At 43.9% G+C, this 24,292-nt stretch overlaps 1 protein-coding gene across 2 annotated transcripts; it reads left to right on the forward strand.

Moving 5' to 3' along the window:
• Positions 1-18,459: 18,459 nt before the first annotated feature.
• On the forward strand, positions 18,460-24,261 carry kdm8 (lysine (K)-specific demethylase 8). Of its 2 annotated transcripts, none has more exons than XM_079282372.1 (8): positions 18,460-18,554; positions 19,804-20,282; positions 21,291-21,463; positions 21,956-22,088; positions 22,172-22,222; positions 23,040-23,189; positions 23,287-23,379; positions 23,461-24,261. In XM_079282372.1, exons 2-8 carry the CDS (start codon positions 19,827-19,829, stop codon positions 23,623-23,625), a joined length of 1,221 nt encoding a protein of 406 aa, XP_079138498.1. In that variant the 5' UTR covers positions 18,460-18,554; positions 19,804-19,826; the 3' UTR covers positions 23,626-24,261. The 2 variants fall into 2 exon arrangements, with proteins under 2 accessions (XP_079138498.1, XP_079138499.1); XM_079282373.1 differs by having other exon boundaries at positions 23,040-23,139.
• Positions 24,262-24,292: the final 31 nt, after the last annotated feature.

Here is a 24,292-nt window from a genome sequence, read left to right on the forward strand (position 1 = left end):
GAGGAGAATGAGGCCAAAAACCTCCTGACGTGCCACAGTCTGAACACTCAGAGATGTGTGGGTGCGATCGCAGACCTTTGCCTCATCCTCACAGACTCCCAGGGTGAAGTATAAAAGTGCTAAAAGAGAATCTGACCCGTATCATGTGAAACAATTAAGCTTTTGTCAGTTACGTCTGACGTTATTTCTATGAATCCCATGAATGCAGCTCCATCGTGTCCTCAAGGACAAAATGCAATACTAACATGTATTTATGAGCACACTTCAGGGTACCAGGCATGTCGGAGGACCGCTGTTGAGAGAATTCTTGTCTTTCATTGTAAAGACACAGGCTGTAGAGCTTGAGCTGCCAGTAGCCTTGGCAGCGGTAGAGCTGAGTGGTTTGGGAGAAGATGCTGCAGAATGTTTAGCCGCTCTCCACCCATGCATCACGAGAGACATAAAGCACGACACACACGAGTCTTATGTATCAATTAAGCAGATCTGTACATCATTTTTAAAACCAAGACAGACAGAAAATAGTTTTCAGTCTACTTGTACGTGTCTAACTGGCTTGTAATGTCAACACGATCAACCAATTATGAATATGAGCAAACAGTAATCTAAATTCATATTTTCTCATATACAGTTCTTGAGTAATTGTACTCCGTAACATCCTACCATTGGGAATCTTTATACGACTCATCTGTATAATGTTAAGATTTGCATTTCTATCCATGCATGATAATAATAATAATGATAATCAGGTTTCAAATGCTAAATTCCTTGTATTTTACTGTTTTTCAGTGTAGAGGTTCATCATTTACTCTGCACTTAGCCTGTTAAGTACATAATCAGTGATGCCATCTGAGGATCAGACTCTTATCAGCTCTTTTTAGATCAGCCACTCTAAACTAGACTAGATTGATCAGGCCTTGGAATGTGTCCAGGCAACATGTATAATCTACGGAAGACTCCTCTTAATCCACAGCCATCATAAAACCCCAGCCCTGCAGCCTGTGATGCAATATGTGCACATCTGGTGATGCTCGCATACGATCCCGCCTCGTGCACCCACCTCCCTCTCGGTGGTCCACCTCCCCAGTGAGATCTGTCCTGCATGCCTTCTCGGCTAATCCCTTCCTGTCAAGAGACTGCGGGGTGTGTGGAAAAGACAACTGTGTGACCTTCCTCGATGAGCACATACTGTGTACATCACTCCTAGCTGTGCTGTCAAGCCCCAGCACTCTGTCATCTTCTCATCATCGGGCCTCCTCTGGCCCGGTTCTCCCAGGACGCAGTCGGCTCACTTTCAGAACCTGTGGTGATATTTTCGACAGCGGCACATTGTTTGGACTAAGCTACGGTCACAGTGATGAGAATTTGAGCTGAAAATACTGCCGCAGTTTGGAGCTGTCCGTCGTAAACTGCTCAGTTGACCCTCTCGGCTGTGGCTTCTCCCCCATTCTGATGGGAGTGCAGCTATGCTGGCTGGAGTATCTCGCCTTCAGCACCTGGCTGTCACACCAATGATGACTCTCTCCTCCCAGCGCTTAGAGCTTAACATGTCTTCCAGTCTTTCCCTTTCGAGGCGCAGAGGGCAAACTATCGGCTCGGCAGAGGAAGGCGACGTAAACTGACTGGATCGTGAAGTTGACACAATGAGGCCTGGCCTATCAGAGCTAAGAACAAGAGATCTAATGGTCCATTGTCTGCTCCCATCCTGTCTGTGCATGTTGCTGCTTCATTCCCATCACCGTGTTGGGATGCGACTCTTGTACTGCTGCTACTTCCTCCTGGACCAGTTGTCAGTGGCACTACTGCTTCCTGTCCATCTGCATGCCATCGGCATCATACGATTACTGCAGCACAGTTGTGACTCAACACATTCAGCTGAATGGCGTGTACTTTCCACAAGATTCCCATGTGCTCTGGAGAGCCTAAGCTCGACACGTAACCATAAACATGTCCACAAAATGCAGCTTTATCTTGTCCTTATGTCCGATCAACAACAGGAGTTTTGCCGACAAATCCAGTTCTTGAACTCTCCTTGCAGCCTTGATTTTCTTCCTCCTGCCAATAGTGGGTGCAACACCAAAACGAATCATCACGATGGATGCTGCACCCTTCAGGTTGCAGTCAAAGCATGGATTGGATGATGGATGAAATCAGTGAAAACACTTCGCATCTTCAACAGCGGAGAGCTGTTTTGCTGAGGCTCATCTCCCCCCTAGATGATGTGAATCTTGAGGTTCTAGATCACCAGTTTTCTGAGGCAACAATCACTATAAAATGCCTTCTTTTCTTTTGAGCACGAAACAACAATTCACAATTCCCTCAGTTGACCAAAACCGTGTAAGTGTTCCCATCAAAACGTTGCTACAGCAAATTGTGAAACATGCAATTGAACCTTTTTATAGATTTTTTTGCTGCATTTTCAACACTATTTCTATAACACTATAACAGGAGGAAGTGTTAAAATACATGGCGTTACCGTCAACCGCTTGTACATGAAGTCATCTTTCTTTATCGGGAGGCAGAGGGGGAAAAAAAATCACATACACATAAATAATGCATTGTTTTTGGTTGTTACAGAGCACTCAGCGAGAGGAGAGGAGAGCAAACGTGACATATTAGAAAGATTCCAGTTTGTACTTGTTCTTGCTCGGCTCTCGTAACATGGAGACTATTTTCACACATCTGCTGCTGCACGAGAGGATTCTGTCAGAGTTACGATACCAAACAAGTTCAAGCAAACCAGTTTTAATTAATGTACAGTACGACAAATAGTGTCCAAATACGCAGCTCGGAGTCACAAACGAGACTCTTCCTGTTTCACACCTCGCCTGGATGTGCAGCTTCTTGATCTGAATCAATGCTCCTTCAGAGTCGCCATTTGTCAGTGTGGAAAAACATAAATAAATACATGACACAGAAACATGCCATCAGTTAACCTTGATGGCATGTTGCCTGTTTATCGTCAAGAGCTGGTTTAGACACCTGTGAACGTGGGGCCAGACTGAGGATGAGCACAGATTCAGAGGCACATTTGGAAAATTAAAGATGACTCTCGTTTCTAAAACCCTGGTTCCCTGAAATGATAAACTACATTACTAATACTTACATTGTTTATGCGCTGGGATAAATAAATTACTTTAAATATGAGAATATTTACACAAATAACCATTTGAAACTTCAAATAGCCTTCATCCGTGGACAGATTATGAGCCCCTGGGCAAGGATATGTAAAAGTGAAAATGAGAAATCTGCAGTCACAAAACACCAGCAAGCAAACAGAGCATTTATACATTAATAACCAGAAGTGCACCAGCAAGCCAGCCGAACATAATAACAGGAATACATCGCATTAATAAAGTAAGCAATAGGAATAATACAACTGAAACTGACAGTTAAAGAGAAGAAATTGTTGTGTTGAACGGTAGAATTTGGTGCCAGTAATTTGTTGCTCCAAAATTCCTGTCACTTTGATGCTTATGCAAGACGAGATGCTGCCTGTTGATTCACAGAGATCCATTAAGCCTTCAACAAACAACTCTGTGAATTAATTAGCAACAACATTTCAGCTGCAGTAAACAAAACAGCCAAAAGAAAATATATAAATAAGGTAACTCAGATTAATTGACCCATGATTGCAGGGCTTCAGGGTCAAATTTCACATTAAAGAATATAATTAAAGGGACGGAGAGTAGGATTTAGCAGCAGCTCGCAGTGTGGGTGCAGATCGCAGCCCCTCGGCTGACCCCTCCCTTTCCGAAGACTGCGGTAACGTGAGCCTCCGAGTGCTGAACCGTGGTAACCGTAGGAACAAAGGGGAGCGCCACAAAACTGGGAGTACATAGAAGTACAATGAAGCGCTCACATACATTTCACACATCTCATAAAAAACAGCTCACCTCCTACAATTAGTGGAATTTGACGAAATCAAAGTGTTTTTCTGAGTCCTGGGCTTTGCTTTCTTTGCCTTAAAATGCCAGCAAAATGTAAAGAGGATAAAGGTTGAGACTGAGCACTCATTCCTTACCGGGGCTCGTTGTCATGCTATCCACCTCGGACCTTGTCCGGCCTGTTTGATGGATTACTGATTAATCAGTTGTGTTTTGGTCGGCGTATTTAGTTCATCTCTCACTTCAAATTTGAGCTGTGCGAGTGATATTTTTGGATTCCTCTGCGCAGTCATTTGGATGAATAAGAGAGTCTCTTTGGTATGCAGGTGTGGAGATGGTGGCTATTAGAGAAGCTTTACACTTCAGGAATCACAAAAAAAAGAGCTCCTGATCCTGACTGATCCATGTGCTCGGGGCAGGCCTCTGCTACCAGCACAATGATTCATCCTTTCATAAGAGATAATATTTGAAGATATAAATCCACTTTCAGTGTCCTTAAACTTAACTTACAGGACGGAAAGGCCAACCTTTTTTATTCCAGCTTCAACTAAATACAGTTATCGCTGCGTTTTACTGGCTTCTCATGTCGGTAAATCCGGTTTAACAAATTCAACTTGTTTTTGATGATGATGCAAACCTCCCCGTACTCATTGTTTTCTCTATGTCTCATCTCTATAAATATACATGCGCGCACACACCCACCCACACACACACACACACACACACACACACACACACACACCCACACCCACACCCACACACACACACAGTGGAAATCATCAGTGAACATGGAAGTTACAAGGGCTGACATTTACAAACAAAGGCGTGGATTTAAACATCTAAACGATTAATGTGACAAGAGGAAACTTAATTGAAAACATCAGCCACAGCAAACAAATAACTAATGCTTTACATTGTGGAAATAGCAAACGAAGCTCAAAGAATTGTTGGATATTGTGTCGCAAGATAGGATGTGTCAGGCAGTGAACATTTCATTCATTGGTTCAGTATTCTTGCAACTTCTCAAAACGTGTTAAATAACAACACGTCCTCGTTATGTTGGTAGAAAACATAAACCTGGAGGCAGAGAGCTCTGCAGGGATGACGTATTTTTGTCGTTGGCATCACACTAAAGCCAATGGGATTGTTCCAGAAAATAAACATTTATGATATTTACACGTTTTGTTCAGCAAGACAATCCTCACAAATGAACCCCACTATTGTGTGATTTTTGAAGCAAGAATGCACTTGGCAGGAGTAAAAATCTACGTCTCCACAACCGCTAAGCCAAAGGCGGACGAGTGTTAGGCGTCATGACGTTGAGTCTCATTGAGCCACTTGTTAGCGAACATCTTTTTAAGACACGTAAAAGCTTCAGAATACAGGGACATCTACTGACATATTTTATGTTGTGGAGATGAAACTCTTTTACATTTCCTTCCAAATGTATTTCTAGTAACTAATTAGTTGTATATAATACGTAATACCTGGACAATGTGCAGGATGGAAATGAGTTTGATTTGGTGCTCTGTGTTCAGGCCGGCTGCTGGATGTAGCCTGACAAATCTCCTGTGTAAATGATGCAACCACTCAAAACAACACTGAGGTATGTCAGTCACAACTATCATGCCCGTGAAGACCATGCCGGATGAGCCAAGCCGGTGAGTTGGATTTGTTCAGTCATTTCATTGTAACCCAAATGAATCTGTTTGCTTTCCAGCTCACAGATTCTACATTCATTATGTCTGACCATCTGCTACATGAAACATGGCTGATTTCAGCAGTGGGAGGACACCAGCGATCAGTGTCATACCCCCCCGTTAATCCGTTCATCCATCCCTTTTCTATACCTAATTTGACTCTTCATTCAGGCTCAAAATGTGTCTGCATGCTGGAGGAGAGAGGCGGGGAAACATCTGGAACGGGGTCAGCAGTCTATCACAGGCTAACGCACACCTTCACATTGGCACATGTGGGAAAGTCAGACGCTGCAGTCAGCCTGGCCTGCATGTCTTTGGACTGGAGGAGGAAACTGGAGCACCCAGAGGAGAAGCCTTGTGAAGTCAAGTCAAGTTTATTTGTACGGCTCGATATCACATAAAATGTCTCCATGGGCTTTACGACGGCAAACTGTTCCCAGCACAGCCCGAGCTCTCGAAAGCAGACGAGGAAAAACTCAGTAAAAAGATAAACCACTGAAGCAAAGAGGAGAAACAACTCAATGTGAGATTCAATGCAACGTGAGGTGAGAAAATGGCACAAATGAAATGTTCAGTCATTTAAACCCCAACATGTCTGGATGTTCTCTTTGTGTCAGGAAGTCTTTGCGTAATGACCACCCACTTACACACCTGGTGGTAAAAGACTGTGATAATACAATTGATTGCCCCACACTGTGGTGATTATGCCCATTAGTAAAAGTGATTTATGAGGTTTTTCTTCCTCAAGACTCACTTAATCAGACAACCTTGTAATTTTCTGGCGGCGTTTTAAAATGTGAAAAGTCGTTTTTTTAAATGAACATGTGGTAACGGGTTGTCAGACTGTGGAACTGAACATTCACCATAAATGTTCTCAGTCATTTCTTATGGCAGCAGTGACTTTAAAACACAGTAAACTGATTGATTTTGTTTTTTAATTGCAGACCACATGACATCCTACTGTATGTCGTCAAGTTGTTTTCTTTTGCCTTGGATTGTTTGACACCATTGAATACGTTGGAGAAGTCATGTGCACATCCAAAAGAACACACAGTGGTAAAGATGCATACAAAGGAAACTAACAATGAGCCCCGCACTGGGAGGAACCTGTTCATCAAGAATATTTGTGATATTTTCCTTCGTCTGTTTATATTTTTTGAGAATGTGAAAAGCATGTTTTTGACACATTATCTTATTATAATATTATGAGTCTTTTTAACCCATTTTCTATATAGAGAGATATTTCTATTGAATTCTACTAATACGTCTATTCATATTGGTTCTTTCTTTTCTTATTACATTATTGCACGTTAATTACCTGATTATGATGTAATTTTGTTATATATATATAATGCTCGTGTGTGTCTTCTTTGTATTGCAATCCCATATCTTTGACCAATATGTTAAAGTTCCCAACTTTGGCAACACATTAGTTTGGTGTTTTAATCCCACATAAGGGGTGGCTCTAACAGAAAGCACTCGACCTGCTTCGGCTTATATCCGGGAGAAACGGTCCCTCAGAAGAGCTCAGAACAGCAAGCTAAATATTGACTGTGTTGATATGAAACCCTGGTTTCTGTGAAACTGTAAGTCCTGATTAGCTTGGTGATTGTTCTGATGAACAGCGTGGCTCTGCAACGGCAGCGTTAGACACAAACATCATGTGGATGTTGTTAATGTCCCACTGTGCAATCAATGCTGCTGTCTCACACAGCTGGAGGTAATATATACAGTAAATGAAGGAAAATGAGAACTCCAGCAAAGCGGTTTACTGTATGGAAATGTGGCAGTTATTCACTTTGTGTTGTGTGTGTACCGAGTGCATACAAATAGCCCGTGCTCTGCTGCCAGATAACCGAAAACAAAATGGCTGAACTCGGGTTTCCTGTCTTGACAACAGAGCAAACATAAGATATTCATCTGGACACAAATCTCACGATGAAAAATCAAGTCTGCAGAAACTTTCATATCAACAAAGCAAGGACACAACGTACATCATCATTTCAACACAGTGTGTTCATGTGTTCTTTCCCTTTTAGCTTGTTTTCTTGCTGTCTGACACTCACAGCTAGTGAGTGCATGAACATTTTAACACTTACTTTGACCTCTGCTAGATACTTTGTAATGAGATACATATGATGATGTAACATTTGTGCGTAGCATGCCGGGTTACCACGCGGATGAAAGGCAGAGCATCAGCGATGTCCTAATTTAGGGCACAACTATGCATGTAGCTCGAAGCAGCAGCGCGGCTAATTACGTTTAATTATACTCATCACACCTGCAATATTCTCTTTTGATTAGAAAAACATCTGCAGCTACTGAGAAACCTTTCCCGACATGCCTTTATGAGGACCTGCACGACCCGCAGGAGTCCTGCAATTATGCAGGCTGTCAGGTACAATTCAGGGCACGCGGGAATACATGTTCCAAGTGATTGAGATGGCCTCACACGGAGCCCTACGGAAGTGTCAACTGCTCTGGATGTAGGATGCAGGAGGAGGTAGCAGCATTCCTGTACCCCGAGCAGCACCGCAGCGTGACAACTTACTGCAAAGTGAGCGTTTAAAAGCCAAAGATTTTGATGCAATTAGAGACTGAACGTGATTTGTTCAGGCACCCTTTGGATCACTGTGACTGGCACAGAGAAGACACTCATCCCTGGATGAGATTCTTCCTGGTTGTTTTTTTCGATACAGCCACTTCCAATCACATTTTGTGTTTTTTTTAAAGGAGTCACAACCACTCAAGGTAAAGGCAGATGTATCACACGGTGTGAGCAGGATTGTTTCAGCAGCCGGCTCTGGAAAAGATCTACGGCCCTCATCTCTCTTCTGAGGAAGAAACTCCTCCAACAAAGCACGTCTAATTTGAAAAAAGAATGAAGTGGCGGAGAAAAAAAGTGATTTCAATGAGCCAGGAAATGTAATGCATCCGGCCCAGCAGCTTTGATGGGAGTCTATCAACTCCAATATTAATACGAGGATTTGAGAGGCCATTCATGTGTTGTGCTCTGGAGCTGAGAGAAAACACAGTTGTTCTATTACATGGATCAGCACTTCAACAGAGATCACCTGAGACCGGCTGGACATTTTCCCTCCACATCCTCTCACGCATTGTCACCGCTGTGCTGAAGTGAAGTCAAACAAATAACACCTGCAGTATATGCAGATGAGACCAGCCTGAAAATGACCAGCGTATTGTTTGTTATTTGATTCACTTACGAGCATCGAGAAGCAAATTATGGAACTCTTTCATGGCCAGAGAATGGGCTGCTGATGGGGCGACAGCACAAGGGTTGATTTCACAGAAATGTGCGCATATTTTCTGGCTCGAAACAGTAAAATAAAAATGAGCAGATATAATATATATACACTGTTAGTTTCACGGGTTTCACTAGTTTCCTTTTTTTGTTCAGATATGCACTTTAGAAATTAAGCTGAAACAGCCGGTTAGCTTAGCTTAGCAGAAAGACTGGAAAACGGGGGGAAACACCTGTCTTCATTCTGTCAAAAGGCAACAATTCCCACACAAATGCGATCACAAAGCTTTGTCATTCATATATATTTATGGCCTGTAGCAATTCAAAGTCACTGCTCAAAGATCAACCTTTAAGAAAGCGGCACATCGGGTTTAGTCTCGGCAGAAAAAAATGAAATGCAACTAAACACACATTGATTCAAGCTCTGCAGTGGCTACTCTACTTTATTGAGATTGTCTTTTATAATTCACAGACGGGAACGGGAATTGGGATCGACCGAGCATGAAAGCATGACGGCAGCTGCCTGGCGCTTCACAAGTGCAAATGTCAAAGGGCGTGTAGGGTGCAGTGAGGAGCGCGCGGAGGTTGGTGCTTCTCGAACGGGCAGCAGCGCTGCTCACCGGCAGTTGGACACGGAGGACATCTTGCCAGGGTTATGACTTCAAACATGGAATAGCCTCAGCAGCTCCAGGCCAAGGGAGCAGATTGCTCCAATTACAGCAAGCCTCACGCACCAGAGTCCCCTTGACACATCCAACGGTCTATTGGAGTGGACTTATGGTGGTGGTATGCTGCTCTGGAGCACTGGGGGTTCTCACATCCCACTGCCAATCTGTATTCTGTTTGAACCCGCAGACACCTCCTTTTACGCCTTCGTTTCAAATTCTGTTCAGACTGGGTGTTTTTGGCTGCCAACACAGGTGATTGGCACCTTCTCTCTGAATTTAAAACAAAATCAATTCTCTAACGGCATCCCTGAGCACATCAATTTAAGGGAGATGCTTTCTACCCCCTCATTTTCAGCTTCACAGGCACAGAGTGGTTATAGATGAATCCCTCAGTATGCTTACCCGGTATCGCCTCTGAGAGCTGTGGCGGAGCGCTGCTTTAATTGGCAGCGTCAAGTAATGCACAACATGTTAGGAGCAAGCAGCATCGGGAATCACCTTGTTAATTGAGGGCTGCAGTTGAGCAACTGACGAATTGATCAAGGCTTTTACAGAGGTAGATTATTCATGGCGGCAACACGGCGGGAGGAGGAGCCTTGTCAGAGATGATTGATGTGTCTCTTGGAAGGGAGAGTTGCTCTCTTTTGTTCCGTAGGCCCGACGCGAAGGGGATTGTACCATCAGCACCCCCGCCTGACCGCTCGCTTCTCCCTCTAAATCAGAATTAAAAAGGTGAGGTTGGTGTTGATAGGTTGCCACAAATGATACAGTGTTGTATGTCTGTATGCTTCCCCAGACGGCTGCTGCACTCCCTGAACACCATCAAGATACAGGGAAGATGTATGGTTGTGATGAAAAGCATGAAGGGACCCCACGTCATGGAGGAAATGTCTCCATCACACAGGTACAGAGAGGTAATCATACCCCTGTGTACTGTACTTTGGGGGGAAAGAGAAATGTATGGCTGCAGTGCAAAGCTTATGAAATGAAGGAGATGCTGAAAAACCTCTTATCCGGTCTGTGGAATGAGATGGTGCACGATGCTGTATCTAGTTTGTGTCTTTATGAGTATCCAAGGTGTGGATGTGGTCTGGACAGGATGCTGAGCAGGGTGAATATGGCTGTGGTGAGAGGAATGCAAGATAATCTACACTGTAAGAAATGTACTGTGAAATTCACAGTTATTAACTTGCAGCCATTGACAAGTACTGAAAAAAAGCACAGTATATAACGAGCAGCTATTACAAAGTAGCGTACTGTAAAGAGAATCTTCACAGTAACAAAATGGATCAATGGAGCGAAAAAGGCAGGTTTACAGTCAACATTTGACACATTATTCAACATAGATTTAAGAACAAGGTTGGGGATAATTTGTCAAGATATCCCACGGAAAGCCAAACAACACAATCCCTCTAGTTAGTACTACTCCTGTTTGGGGTGAAAACTACAGCGCCCAGCTGTTTGAGGAAGCCTAAAGCCTTGTTTTTAAATTATGAAATTATACACACGAGCCCTTCGTCGAGCTTTGTGTCTAATCCTTTATGAAGATTAGAGCGGCAGGCCGGGGGAGAGGCTTGATTTCACTACACCAGCTACACCACATAGACTGTCGTCTATCCAAGCTCAAATACAGACTTGTGAGGCTTGCCAAGTTTGCCAGCAGCATAATCTTCCACATCCAAGAAGTAAAGGATTCATCTCAGTGTTTTAACAGCGGAAAATATGGCAACTGCAAATGTTTTCTGTGGCCAGACAGAGAATCAAAGGGTCTTCCCACTCACATTTCAACTGCTTTTGATGGATTAAGTCCACAAAGTCTGTTATTGATTACTGCAGAACTGCTAAATCCTCTTTACTTTGCTGCGAATGAAGATGTGTTATGTTGATGAAGTTACACATCCGGATCATCGGTGTGTGTGTACTGCAGAACGGAATTATGTTTTTGAAACCAGTTACAATGCTGTCGTTCTCATATTTCAGTTGTCAATGTCAAAAAACACAATCGAGTGGTTGGGCTTTTTGATTTGTGCCGGGTTGATTTTTTTGGACCCGATACATTGTTGTTGATGGTTGAATAATTTGAAATTTTTGAAGAGCCAGCGCTACGGCCATTTCAAACAAGACTGCAGTTTCCAAGGTTACCAGTAATGCAGCTTTGTTGCTTTAGGTAGCAGGACTTGGGAACAGATCGCAATTTGTGTTTTGACGAGGAGCAAAAAGAAGAGGAAGAATCTGTCAGGAAATCTGGAAAGGTCTGCTGTGTTGGATGAAACGATGAATGCAGAAAGAAAAACTGGTAACAATGTGTCTGTCCTTGTTGATCTGTCCCTCAAAAAGACAATAAACACCTTTTTATAAAGGCTGGCAGATACACACTCAAACCCACACAGCGTACACAGCAGGCGTGTTTGAAATCAAAAGAGAAACATGAAAATCCATCCCGGTATATTCAAAATACAACTTTTCAAATATGTTGAAAAGAGATGTGTGCAGAGAGGTCAAAGTGTCACCATGTGAACACAGAAGTTGGGTGATGGATCAGCTGGATGTGATAAGAGCCCTTGGGCATGTTCAGGGATGTGTCTGTGTATCTGTTCATCGGAGAGGCAGGTGGCTGGAGGACTGAATTACTTTGCCACCGCTTCATTTATGTTTCGGCTCCATGCTCTGGCAAAAGCACCGTTGATAGAATTCATGGAAAGGTAATGTATACGCCGAAGGGTTTGAAATGATAATGACTGTTATTAAAAACAATACACAACCACACAGGGAGCAACTCCATCGCATGCAACACTGAACATTGTTCCGTGTCCGGAGTGGAGATCATCAATCAGCTCCGGAGGTTTCTTGAATCGATACCATGCGATGACACTTTGGCAGCGCTCTGCATACGTCCGTCCGCCCAAAGGCTGCTGGGACAAACACAAGGAGACTCATCTTCCTCTCTCCCTCCTTACTCACAGAGGCCGCTGTTTGTGACAGAAACGGCGGCAGGTCACAGGTGCCACCCGAATTAACCGTCTTCTTCCTTTCCGCCGCAAACAAGTGGGAACATTTACCTTCCCCATACAGTGACGTTGGCTCTGTGGATGCATCCACCCGGAGCATTCGATTTCAACGTGCGCACAAATGGAGAATGTACTTTTCTTACAAGTAGAGGTGACTGCTGACCCAGTTTGAAGTTGGCAACGTGTGCCAAGCTCGGAAACCCACAGCTTTTATTTGTTCACAAGCCGCCAAAAGGCATTGTTGACTCAGGTGCATTCACCGTTCTGTGTTTTGTTGTGTTCATTTTCCATTCCGGGTGTCTCTGTGGTCTTCGGTCACCTTTGTGATCCTGTGCAGCACAAAGAGACGAGTGAAAGAGCCTTTCTTTAGCCTTCCTTTAGTACCTGTAGTAGGTACAAAAACATCGATTTCTACATCTTCTTTTTTTTTAAACGCTACTTTTTTTTAATTCAACAAATATGGCAACAGGACAAATGTGTTTTTACATTCAACATATTGATTTTGTTTAGATAAGGAGTCCATAAAGAGTTTTCTATTGGCTGTTTTCTGTTTGTGTCTGACTCAAACTCACCTGTTTATTCACAAATCATTCTGCTTTATAACAGAAAGAACAGCAACTTCTGTGAGTAAATCTCCAGTGTACATAATAACACGAACAATGTGTCTCTTGAAAGGATTCTGAAGTCTGAATCTCTGCTGTACAGCCTCTCTCTGTAGTGGCGGGGATGTCATTCATACATCTGACCTGATGAAAAGCCTTCGGAGTCAAAACACCGTCAGCAAAGAAAGCATGAGCTACACGACTATCTCCGTTTCCTCTTTGCATACTAAATGATTACGCTATGATGGGGGAGGACTTTGCTGCCACAATACTGCTCTCTGCTGGTTAATGGACCTCTTATGTGAGACTGACCTTTTGATCTGTTTAGAGCTGGAGAGAATGAGCCTTCGGGTTTCCATTTGTCAAAGGAAAACATCTCTTTTCATTGTGCCATTCATCAAAAGATCTCTTTTAATTCCCATTCAAATCCCAGGATGCGTGAACACTGTTGTCGTATTATTAGAATTGCACATACTGTATATCTGCATATGTATGAAGAGAGTAATCATCAAACCGGTGTCATTCATTATTTCTCTCCCCTGGACCTCGGAGGTGCAGCGCATCAGGCATGCTGTGTAAAGGCAGACTCAGAAATGTTCTGTCGTCTCCTCGCGGAGGTTCATGCCACAGATCCTCCACTCTGTGACTTCCACACTGCGGGGGATGGAGGGGCGGTTTTAGCAGTGCTTCACAGGATCCCCGGCTGCAGGGGCCTCTCGAACATTTGGAGTGATATCACTTTGTTCAGATCCTACAGTCGTATGTATGAGCTCACCTTGTCAGGAGCTTAGAAATGTCCTGCAGAGCCCCCGGCGCTGACCACCCGCCTCTTTTTAGCCTTGTTACAGAACCAAAGGGAAATCATATTTCAAGATGGATACCCTCTCTCTTCATCTGCACTATGCTGATTACTGCAGCCAAGAAAGATCAAAGCTACCTGAAGTGCTCTCAGAGCTTGCAGCCCATTGGAAATTCTTCACAGCAACGAGATGAAGACTGCCTCCACTTTTATCTTCACCTTACTTAGCGAGCGAGTCCTATTTATCCTTTTTTTCCCGGACAGATTTGCCCGTGCTCTTCTCACAGGCTACATGCTCTGCGCGGGGAATTGATTATTCAAGAAAGCAAACACATTCAATGTCATTATTACTTTTTTGATTTGCCACGAAAAGGGGAAAACGCACAACTCCCCTCTGCCAGGTATGGATTCATGTATTGGCATTAAACGCCCAAAACGAGCAGCGATAATCAAATGTGACCAGTATCAAGCGGTGACTGAGGCAGCAGACTAACCCGGGGACCCTCTGCCTCTCGGCCTATCCTGAAACAGCTGTTTGAGCTCTAATTAAAGGGAAGTAGCAGGTGTCACCTGTGCCTCAACTGCAGGGGCACACCTGGTTGCATTAATTTGATACAAAGTGGTTTTGACGGACTGCCTGCTCTCTGGCGTCCCACATTAAGCCGCTGGAACTGAGCACCTGCTTGAAGCGGGCAGGCGAGAGGGCCGCCAGGCTGGCGAGCCCCAAGGCTTCGCAGAGACCCAGGGGACGGCTCCCTCATCCCTGACTCCGACTCGCCCGCAACATCTGCAGACCTGCGACGCCGACCTTTAGTCACGCCGGTGCTGGGTGTGCCCGAGATAATTGTCTGTGGAAACCTCCCCGGGGCTGTAAAGGCAGCTTGTTTCAGATCTCCTGATGATTTCACAGGACATTTAACTTTACACCTCTCATTTGTTACCTCTTCGGGGCATTTCCAAATATCCATTACCAGGTTTCCCAGGGAATGTGGCAAGCCTTCACCTCCACTAGCTTTTATGTGTATGCATAAATTGCCTGGGGGATGAATGTGACACTGCATTTGCAGGTACTGGCATGTGTTTGTGTGCACGCTTAAGCAAACAGATGACCTTCACACCTGAGCCGTGACAACAACAACAAAAAGCTCAGATTGTGGAACTGCAGATGCGGTGTTGTGTCTTCTCTCTGACACTTCAATTGCCTCATGAAATTTACATCAGCAGAGAATGGGTCCTGACTCGGGTCATGCTGCGCTCTCTGTTGCAACACTTTCTTTGTGCCACGACAATACATTCATTTCATGAGTCAACAGGCTACGACTGGCGGTTTGTGTCGAGCTAAACACTGTTTAATTGGATTCTGATCCATGGCAACACCGCCGGAGGCTTGTTTCCATCTTTTATTCCAGCAGCACCTGGAGCGTAATGGTGGTGATTACATCCCTGCTGTGGTGTCCCAGTGGTTCAGGCTTCGCGGGCCCATGGGAATACGCTGCTAACAGTCACGGTCCGTGCTGCCCTGCTGCCCTGTTTGGCTGCTGGCAGACCCTGAGCTGCTGCTGCTGCTGCTGCTGCTGCTGCTGCTGCTGCTGCTGGGAGGTTTAGTTCCACCGTAGAGACGAGGTTCAAAAGGAATCATAACAATGAAACCAAATTGTTCAGGCGAGAATGTATAAATTTGTTCAATTTTTATTTATTTTTTGCACAGAATGTGCAACATGTCACTCTGCCACCAGGAGTCTTAAGTGCTTTCGGGACAAAGCATCATGGGACAATATGGGTGAAATGTACCTTGCAACACATGAGGCTTGTACAAAAGGCTTCTCTGTTTCTCCGAGTCAGAACTGTGACTCTGCCGATGACTCACATGAGGCTTTGTAGCCTGTCTCAGCAGCAACATTTATGAAACAACGTTGGACCAGTCCATTTGGTTCGTTCATATTTCATTTAGTTTGGAACCGAAGAAAGGATGAATTTGATGTTTTTTGTGGTTTGTTATTCATATACATTTGTTTTTCGGTCCGCATATCAATCTGTCTTACCCAGACTATTTGTTATTTCTTCATTTATTTACTGACATGGGTTGTTGTTGTTTTTTAATGCACCGGCACCAATGAAGCCCTGGTATTCGAAACATCTGTCGAAATGAATCAGACTTCTAACTGCATAACTGAGTTTGGAAACACTCAGATTTCATACATGTCCTTTTTTCTAGTACATGACAATTTACCCCGAGGAGTGTGACAACGTACCCGGTGATGTTGATGAGAATTAAACAAAAATGCTGATATTTTCAGCAGGTCATGGGTTAAATGGTGAGATTAAAAGTCCCAGCACATGGTTTATTCAGTAGCTGTGGAGCTTTCGATCGTAACATTCTTCCTCAAAAACTCAGGCATCTGCTGAGGAACGTCACGGTGACGACAAGACTCCAGGAGGACTGTTCTGTTTAATTTGACAGAGCATTCAAAACATATATACATCAAATGTGTCCATTTGTTAGTTTTAGTTGTGTTGCAAGGCAAGGCAAGTTTATTTGTACAGCACATTTCAACAACAAGGTAATTCAAAGTGCTTCACATGAAACCATTAAAAGCATAAAGGCAAAAGTAAAGGAGATTTAAAACATACATTGAAACAATAATCGATGTCTCCCTGAGACATTACGCTGCACACAATCAACCATACACTGCCGCAATTCTGCAATTACTCGCACACAAACCACGTCTGGAAAAGATCTCTGCCGATCTGCGTTTTATAGTGTACGCCTTGCACGAACTCTGTCCCGGAGGAAATGGCGACATATTGTGCACTTTCTAAATTTGCAGGTGGATTGTGTTTGTTTAAAATCGTTGAGAATTAAATAATTTGGAAATGAAATCTTTCAACATCTTCAGAGCGACGCCATGCTAATGCGGCCCTGATCAGACGGAGTGATCGGAGCGATCGCCCTCTCCTTCCAAGCAAAGCTGCGAAAGGTCACTGACCCCTGCCGATGGTGATCTGGGACGACGGCCTGCACATGAAGTCGGCACTGACAGCACAGGGAGGGATAACACTGCTGGGCCTCTGACCTTCAGTGTAGCCCCTCACCGTCTTACAACCACGGAGTCAGACATATCTGAATAATACATCAGCCTCTCCTGCTGGGACCACCCCCACCACGCTCACAGGCAGAGGTAGCATTCACAACATGTGTGGTCTGTATCCCACAGCATTCCATACAATAATGACCACAGCTGAGGTCCGGTCCCTGTACCTTACAATATGTTTATAAAGGGACATATGTCATTAAAGTGCTTTTTTTTAGCTGCAATGGTTTAGCCCAGTTTTTTTCCCACATTGTATTGAAATAGATTGTTATTGATGTTTTTTTTTATGTTCAACACACAATTATTATCCCAAATTCAGTTTCAAAGCTTCAAGCTTATTAACACTTTGCCTGCTCTCCATCCTGCCATTTATTCTTTTACATTCATGACTTCTTCTTTTTTTTTTTAAGGCTTAAAAGACAGAGAAAATCAACTCAATGCTGCAGTTGTGGCCTGCACAGTAATTCCTCACCTCCCTGCGAGAAAGTGAACAATAGCTCGAGCCTCGAGAATTCTGCTGTTCACACAGTGAGAATGAACAGAAATGCATGAAACATTTTAAAATCCCCTGTGATTCCTGGAAAGGCGGGCTGTCTTGCTCTTGTCTCCATCTGCTTTACATCCAGTAACAGCTTCACGGTTTGCACGGAGATCATTTGAATTTCATAGAGTGTTTGACATTTGAAAATAATATATAGATTCTAGACTTTCCTGCCGACGGCTTCCTATCATGTTTGTTCAGCTACATATTAATCAGCCTTCAAGGAATATCTGTATTTATATAAAGATTCTGAGTAGCAGGAGCAATTAAAAGAGGGGGGAAACAAATGTTTGTGAAACAATTGCATTAATTTATTATGTTGGGAGAGCTGTTGTCTCAACACCTTTTAATGACTGGAGTTTACCGTTGAGACATATTCATTTAACGTGTCTCTGTATTTGTGGAAGTAAATCAGGCGGTGATGTCACAGCATCACTGTTTTGTTTCAATTGATTGAGCTTCACTCATCATGTAAAGATCATCTAAATAAGAGACAGATGTTTGTGCAGCTACAAGGCTGAGAGGTTGTGTGGACAGATGTGACAGATGTGACTGTGTGTGTGTGTGTGTGTGTGTGCGTGTGTGTGTGTGTGTGTGTGCGTGCGTGTGCGTGTGCGTGAGGGAGGTGGGCCGTCTATATAGTTCAATCAATGATCCTGCATTTTATAAATTTGGAGTGCAGAGGTTACTCCCCTCTACTGGAGCACAGGATGAATGCAGATCAAAGTTTGTTTTGTAAAAATAAATGCAAAATAAAAACGTCTACATTCTTGAAATTTCTTGAATTTAAATATCGCTGAGTTCACGTATTTGTGCAGTATTTTGAGAAGTTCTATTCTTGTCTGACACCTTGTATTTATCGCGGAACCAATATTCTCCGCTGTCCGAGTTCCCTTCCGGTCTGTTTTTGATGTAGCACAGGCATGGCTAAGGCAGCTCCTGCACTGCTTACAGTCCACGTTATGAAAGATAGTATTGGATTAACGGTGTAAATGCAGGTAAATATAACATTTAGCGCATTAAATTCCTCTTTAGCTACTAAGTAAACGTGACGTCACTGTTTAGCAATGCGTCGGTTTCCTGTATTTGATGTTCGTTCACGTATTCGCCTAAATCAACTTAAATGTGACACTTTTGATACTTTGCAAAGATAATTTGTATCTCCAGCTGTTAGTCACGTCTCTGATCGTCTTATTAACATGCATGTTATCTAACATTACGTTATTGGAGCTGGTTGTTGTCACACAGTGGAGACTTCTGGGATGCTTTACCAGGAGTTAATAATTCGTTACAAATATTATATATAGGCTACATAATGAAATGATGTACACTTTGTCATCATTTCATTTTAGTATTTGCTTCAGAATTAAACAAAACATATTTCGCCAAATCCTCTTGTTTAGTTCTCATACATAACTTGTATTTGAGTGTTATAAATATATATTTCAATTAAAGGTATCATTCAACTATGCAGCAACACATTTGACATCAATTCATCGCTGTTATTTTGTTATTGTTGATGTTTTTATGACCAAATAGTGGATACAGGGTTAGACATTACAATAGGTTTTTAAGAAAAATGACAGAATTTGAGGTGAACGTTCAGTGAAGGTTTTCTCTGCCCATCTTCCTTAATGACGTCACGTCCATAATGTTATCTGACAGTAGCACCGTAATTTCCCCAAAAAATTATTTTGTTTGTGTTTGTTTGCTAAATGTGTATTAATTGGAGGGCCCTGCAGCGCCATAACTGTCCTGAACCTGGAGGTGACCTTCAGGCATGTGGCAGATTAAACGCCACCATTCACTTTACTTGTGTTCAGTGACATTCCGCCTCAAGGTTCTCAAGGCCCAGTTTCTGTACTCGAATGAACCAGCTGCTCAGTGTTGGCTGCCTCGTGGTTTGGCTTCATCTCCGGCTTCACAGAGCATCTGAACACGGATGGAGTCACACGGAGGCCGAGTCTGGCGGACACAGACACCGTGTGACGGAGTGTCGTCACTGAGCATGTGTGTTTTGGCTCGGGACGTCCTCGCCTGCGTTTTGTGGTTGTCAATTTGGAAATTGGGTGTATACATGCGTTTTACTGCAGCAGTGTGTGTGTGTGTGTGTATGATGGTGGGCAGTTTTAGCTCATCGTGGACCCATGACCATCGTTGAAGTATTCCACAAACAGTGCACATGTGAATGCAGCAGTGCGTCCTCATTCGTGCTGCCCTAACTCACCTTCCCTGTCTGTCCCGCAGCATACTCGCAGACCTTCTCATCAATGGCCACGCTGTGGTCAAAGGTCTCTGCTGCTCTGCCTCATAATGAGGAACAGCTTCCACTGCAGTTCAGCGACAAAGTGGAGTCCAGTGTGGTGGAAATGCTGAAGCGGTCTCGGCGGCAGCTTTACAGCGACGCCTCCAGCGCCAGCCGAACGCTGACCGCTCAGATCATTCTGGATTTCTCGTGGGAGAAGCTCAACACGGGAACGTGGCGCCATGTGGACAAAGAGTGGAGACGCGTGTATTCCTACGGCTGCCTGTTCAAAGTGGCCGCTCTGTGCCGGGGCGATCCGTCGGCAGATGATGTCGTGCAGGCCGTGAGGACTTGCGACATGGGTTTACTCATGGGGGTGGCCATCTTGGATAACATACTTCAGGTTATTGTTCGGATTCTGCAAGAAGAAGTCAGGAAATCCACCAAACCAGAAGAGGAACGTGAACACACTGAAGTCAAGGTAGGTCCCAGGTGGTTTTATTTTAAACACACATCATTCATGTGAGCGTGTCACTTTAGTTTATCATAAGTCATGAGTGAACTCAGCGATGCCGTCAGAAGGAGTGGGAATAGTCACGTGACGCTTTGGTAAGATTTTAGTTGAATGCAACTTTTTTCAACATCGTTTTCCTAAAATTCGTCAGCCTTAAAACAAATTGCCATTTGTTATCACATTTACAAGAATAAAAGCAAGGAAATCATCATGATGATGGAATAAGATGTGTACTGCTGATTTCATTTAGGTGACCAATAAGAGCACTTTGTTGATCTAAGATGTGCATTAAAAACTACGTAGAGAAGCAGCTTTGTGTGTTTTATGTATTTTGGGTGGTGCGGCCACAGCCGAGATTCTTGGAGGACTTTTCAGACTCGGCTTCTCTGAAGTTTTAGAGAACTTTTTCCTTTGTCGCCCTTTATTTTGTCGCACTCCATCAGACGTCACTGACAATAAAGGGCAACAAACACTCAAATGTCAGATCACTTTGTTTAGATGCCGTCACGATGGAGAGTTTGGAGGAAGGCTGGCTGGATGTTTGTTTCTCTTTGCCTTTGAAAGAAAAGCATACATTTAACCAGCTTGATTGTAAATTGTCTATTTGGTCTCTAGAGTCGAGCTGGACAACTATTTTCATTATCTTTTCTTCTGCCAATTAATTCTCAGTTAATCAAATAATTGGTAAAGTAAGTAAATGTCAAAAGGTAAGAAATCCCCATGTGCCCATATGAGATGTCTCCAAAGACGCTTCTTTTGCCCCGGCAACAGTCCAAAATCTAATTATACAGAATACACTATCACATTAAGAATCACAAATTGTCTTTAGCTTGACAAAGTGACGTAAACGCTACATTTTTCTCTTATACAGAAATATGATCACAATATTTTTTCGTCATATTTTCCCCTTAAAGCTCTTCATCTGAGAGTTGAATTAAAGACTTGACAAACCCCTGTTGTTGTTGCGTCATTCAGAGAGTGAAGATGGAGTGCCCACGTGTTCCCGTGATCAAAGAGGAGTCAGCAGTTCCCAGGATAAAGTGTCCTTCACTGGAGAGCTTCAGCACCAGCTACCTGCTCCCCCTCAGACCAGTGGTTCTAGAGGGGACCATTGAGCACTGGCCCGCCCTCAACCAACACCCCTGGAGGTTTGTTTTTTTGCGGTGTTAATAAGTACGCGACTAGTCCTCCATCATGATGAAACACTACAACCAGACCGTATGTTCATTCTAATCCCACTGAGTTACAAGTGTGATGCCAGCTGAGAGTTCCCATCTAGCTGTGAGGACAGAAAACCTGCAGCGCTCTGGAACCGAAGCACCACTGTCACGTACCATATGACTCACATCTGTTGTTTTCTAAACCTGACACTATGATGTGTGGTGTAAGTTTCACTCATGCAAACATCCCTGATTGCTGACTCTGTCTGCCACCAGCGTCTGATATACCGTTTAGGATTATCCCTCGCTGTCCTCCCTCTCGCTGCCGACTCACTCTGACGCCTGGAGGACGAAGCCCACAAGTGCACACGTGGCAGATTTAGTTTCAGCGGGGCTGGAATCCTCAATGACCAGATCTGTGACTTTAATTGTTGTTTTACAGTAACGATTGACTCATCGATTGTTCTCCCTCCCACACAGCATAGCGTACCTGAGGTCTGTGGCCGGCTGCCGGACTGTTCCTGTCGAGGTGGGGTCCAGGTACACGGACGAGGAATGGTCACAGACGCTGCTCACGGTCGATGAGTTCATTGATCGATACGTTTTGAATAAAGTAAGCGCATCCTCATCGAGTGTTGCTGTTAACGAAGAACGATCTCTACGTGGTTCCTGACACGCTGTTTTGATTTTTCCCAGGAGGGAGTGGAAGGTTTGGGTTATCTCGCTCAACACCAGCTCTTTGATCAGGTACGGTATCCTCTTCTCTGATGACGTCATTACCGAAATACTACTCTCTTCATTTTGTCAGTTTACTCGTTGATTTATTCAGGTTGTATCTTTTGGGCCCCATGAAGAATTGAACGCTCCTTATTCCGAACAGTATTGACTGTCGGTCCTAATTTTACCGCAAAAGTCAACACGGGTTGAACTTCACTAAAAGGGCAGCTTGTCGAGCTAAAAGTTATGTATTTTGGGCTGTTTATTAGAACAGAATGATTTTTCACACAATAGCCTCGTCCTTCAGGAGTAATCAGCTCATCACATGTTAATTACATGGATTAAGAAGACAAATCCAATGCTTCCCTTTACATAATGAACACATCTTGCGGCACGATGGGAATGTCATTCGTTTTGCAGGTATTTGGTCTGAAATAGTTGCATAAACTATTACCTAAGTATATATGGATTTCATAAAGGATTTTATATGGTTTTATTTTGTCATTTTACTTTGATTTTAAAGATGTGTATATATGTTCTACGTGTGTGTAACATGAACAGGCTTTAAGTTAGATTCCATTGCGCAACCCTTTGTTGTAAAATGACAAATAAAGGAAATCTAAAAAAAACGAGAGGAATGTTTCACCAAACTTGTTAAAATGTACAATTCATGACAATCCATCCAATAGAGGTTCAGATGTTTCAGTCTGGACCACAGTGGAATTTCCATTTTTTTTATTTTGCATTGCATGTTACGTGCTGGGAAACGGTTGGAAACGTCGAGGTGTGATTCAGCGAGTCTGAAACGCGCTCCTGGTGCGATCTTGTTTGTTTGACGTTGCCTCAGATACCAGAGCTGAAGGAAGACATCCGTCCTCCTGACTACTGCTGCCTTGGTGAAGGAGACGAAGACGACATCACTGTCAACGCGTGGTTTGGGCCCGGAGGTACGGTGTCTCCTCTCCACCAAGACCCTCAGCAGAACTTCCTGGCTCAGGTGGCGATATTGAAGGCTGTTGTGCGAATGCAGTTAGTGCCAAAGATGTGTCCCGCTGTTTGTTTACGTGGGATTTCCCCTTGTTTTTGTCCACCAGGTGGTGGGAAGCAAATACATTCGCCTATATTCCCCAGAGGACACAGACAAGCTGTACCCTCATCAATCACAGCTCCTTCACAATACCAGTCAGGTGGGGTTGACAGTCCAGAGAGATGGTGCATGCTGAGCCTACTATATGCAGCATTTCCAATTTCTGACTCCTTCCATGCAGGTGGAGGTGGAGAATCCGGACGCGGAGCGCTTCCCGGAGTTCGCCCGGGCTCCGTACCTGGAATGCGTGTTACAGCCCGGAGACGTGCTGTTCATCCCCGTCCAACACTGGCATTATGTCCGATCCTTGGAGCTCAGCTTCTCCGTCAGCTTCTGGTGGTCCTGACTGCAGATCCATGAGTAAAAAATCAAGTGATTTTCGTACAGAACAATTTGAGTTGAGCTTGTTTTCTGATTCTGTGGAGGGAAATCAATGATGAGTTTTTAACGAATGCGAGGCTAATTCTGCTGAATCGAAGGACAACCGCTGATCACACGAACCTTTGATCCGCGAGCAATGAACACTCACCGCTGAGTGATTCCTTTAATTGTGCTGCTCGTGATTACAGCATCTATTGTGTGGAAAGCTAACAGCGGGGAGAGAGAGAAAAACAACGAGCAGTTAAAACTGTTTGTGCTCATCTCACCCTGCATGTAATTACGGAGAGTTGTTCATCGCACTTGATAGGATGCGTTTCTCTCAAATTGGTATATTTAATTGTGTTGTGAACCTTATTCATACATCTATCCTCAGATGTGTGATTTCCATAATTCAGGCACGTCTTCAAATTTCATAACCCAGTGAGCTACAGGTATAAAGATGTGGTAAACACGTCTCTCTGGTTAAACTGACAGTCAGAGACAATCAAGCAGGTCACAGACGAGAATGAATGAATGAATCCCCCGGGCACAGACGTGCTTTGAAGTAAAAGGCGTCTCCCTGATGAAGTAGCCTGACAGTACAACTCTTGTCGAGCTTCAGAAACACGACCCCCCCCCCCCCCCCCCCCCCC

This window comes from Melanostigma gelatinosum (assembly GCF_949748355.1).
Source record: "Melanostigma gelatinosum genome assembly, chromosome: 13".
In the NCBI taxonomy this organism is placed as follows: domain Eukaryota; kingdom Metazoa; phylum Chordata; class Actinopteri; order Perciformes; family Zoarcidae; genus Melanostigma; species Melanostigma gelatinosum.

Excerpts from the sequence above, each read along its gene's own strand:
- kdm8 (XM_079282372.1), top strand. The coding sequence starts at position 19,827 with ATGGCCACGCTGTGGTCAAAGGTCTCTGCTGCTCTGCCTCATAATGAG. Across the intron at positions 21,464-21,955 it reads CTCAACCAACACCCCTGGAG|CATAGCGTACCTGAGGTCTG; the intron begins GTTTGTTTTTTT and ends CCTCCCACACAG. Across the intron at positions 23,190-23,286 it reads AGCAGAACTTCCTGGCTCAG|GTGGTGGGAAGCAAATACAT; the intron begins GTGGCGATATTG and ends TTTGTCCACCAG.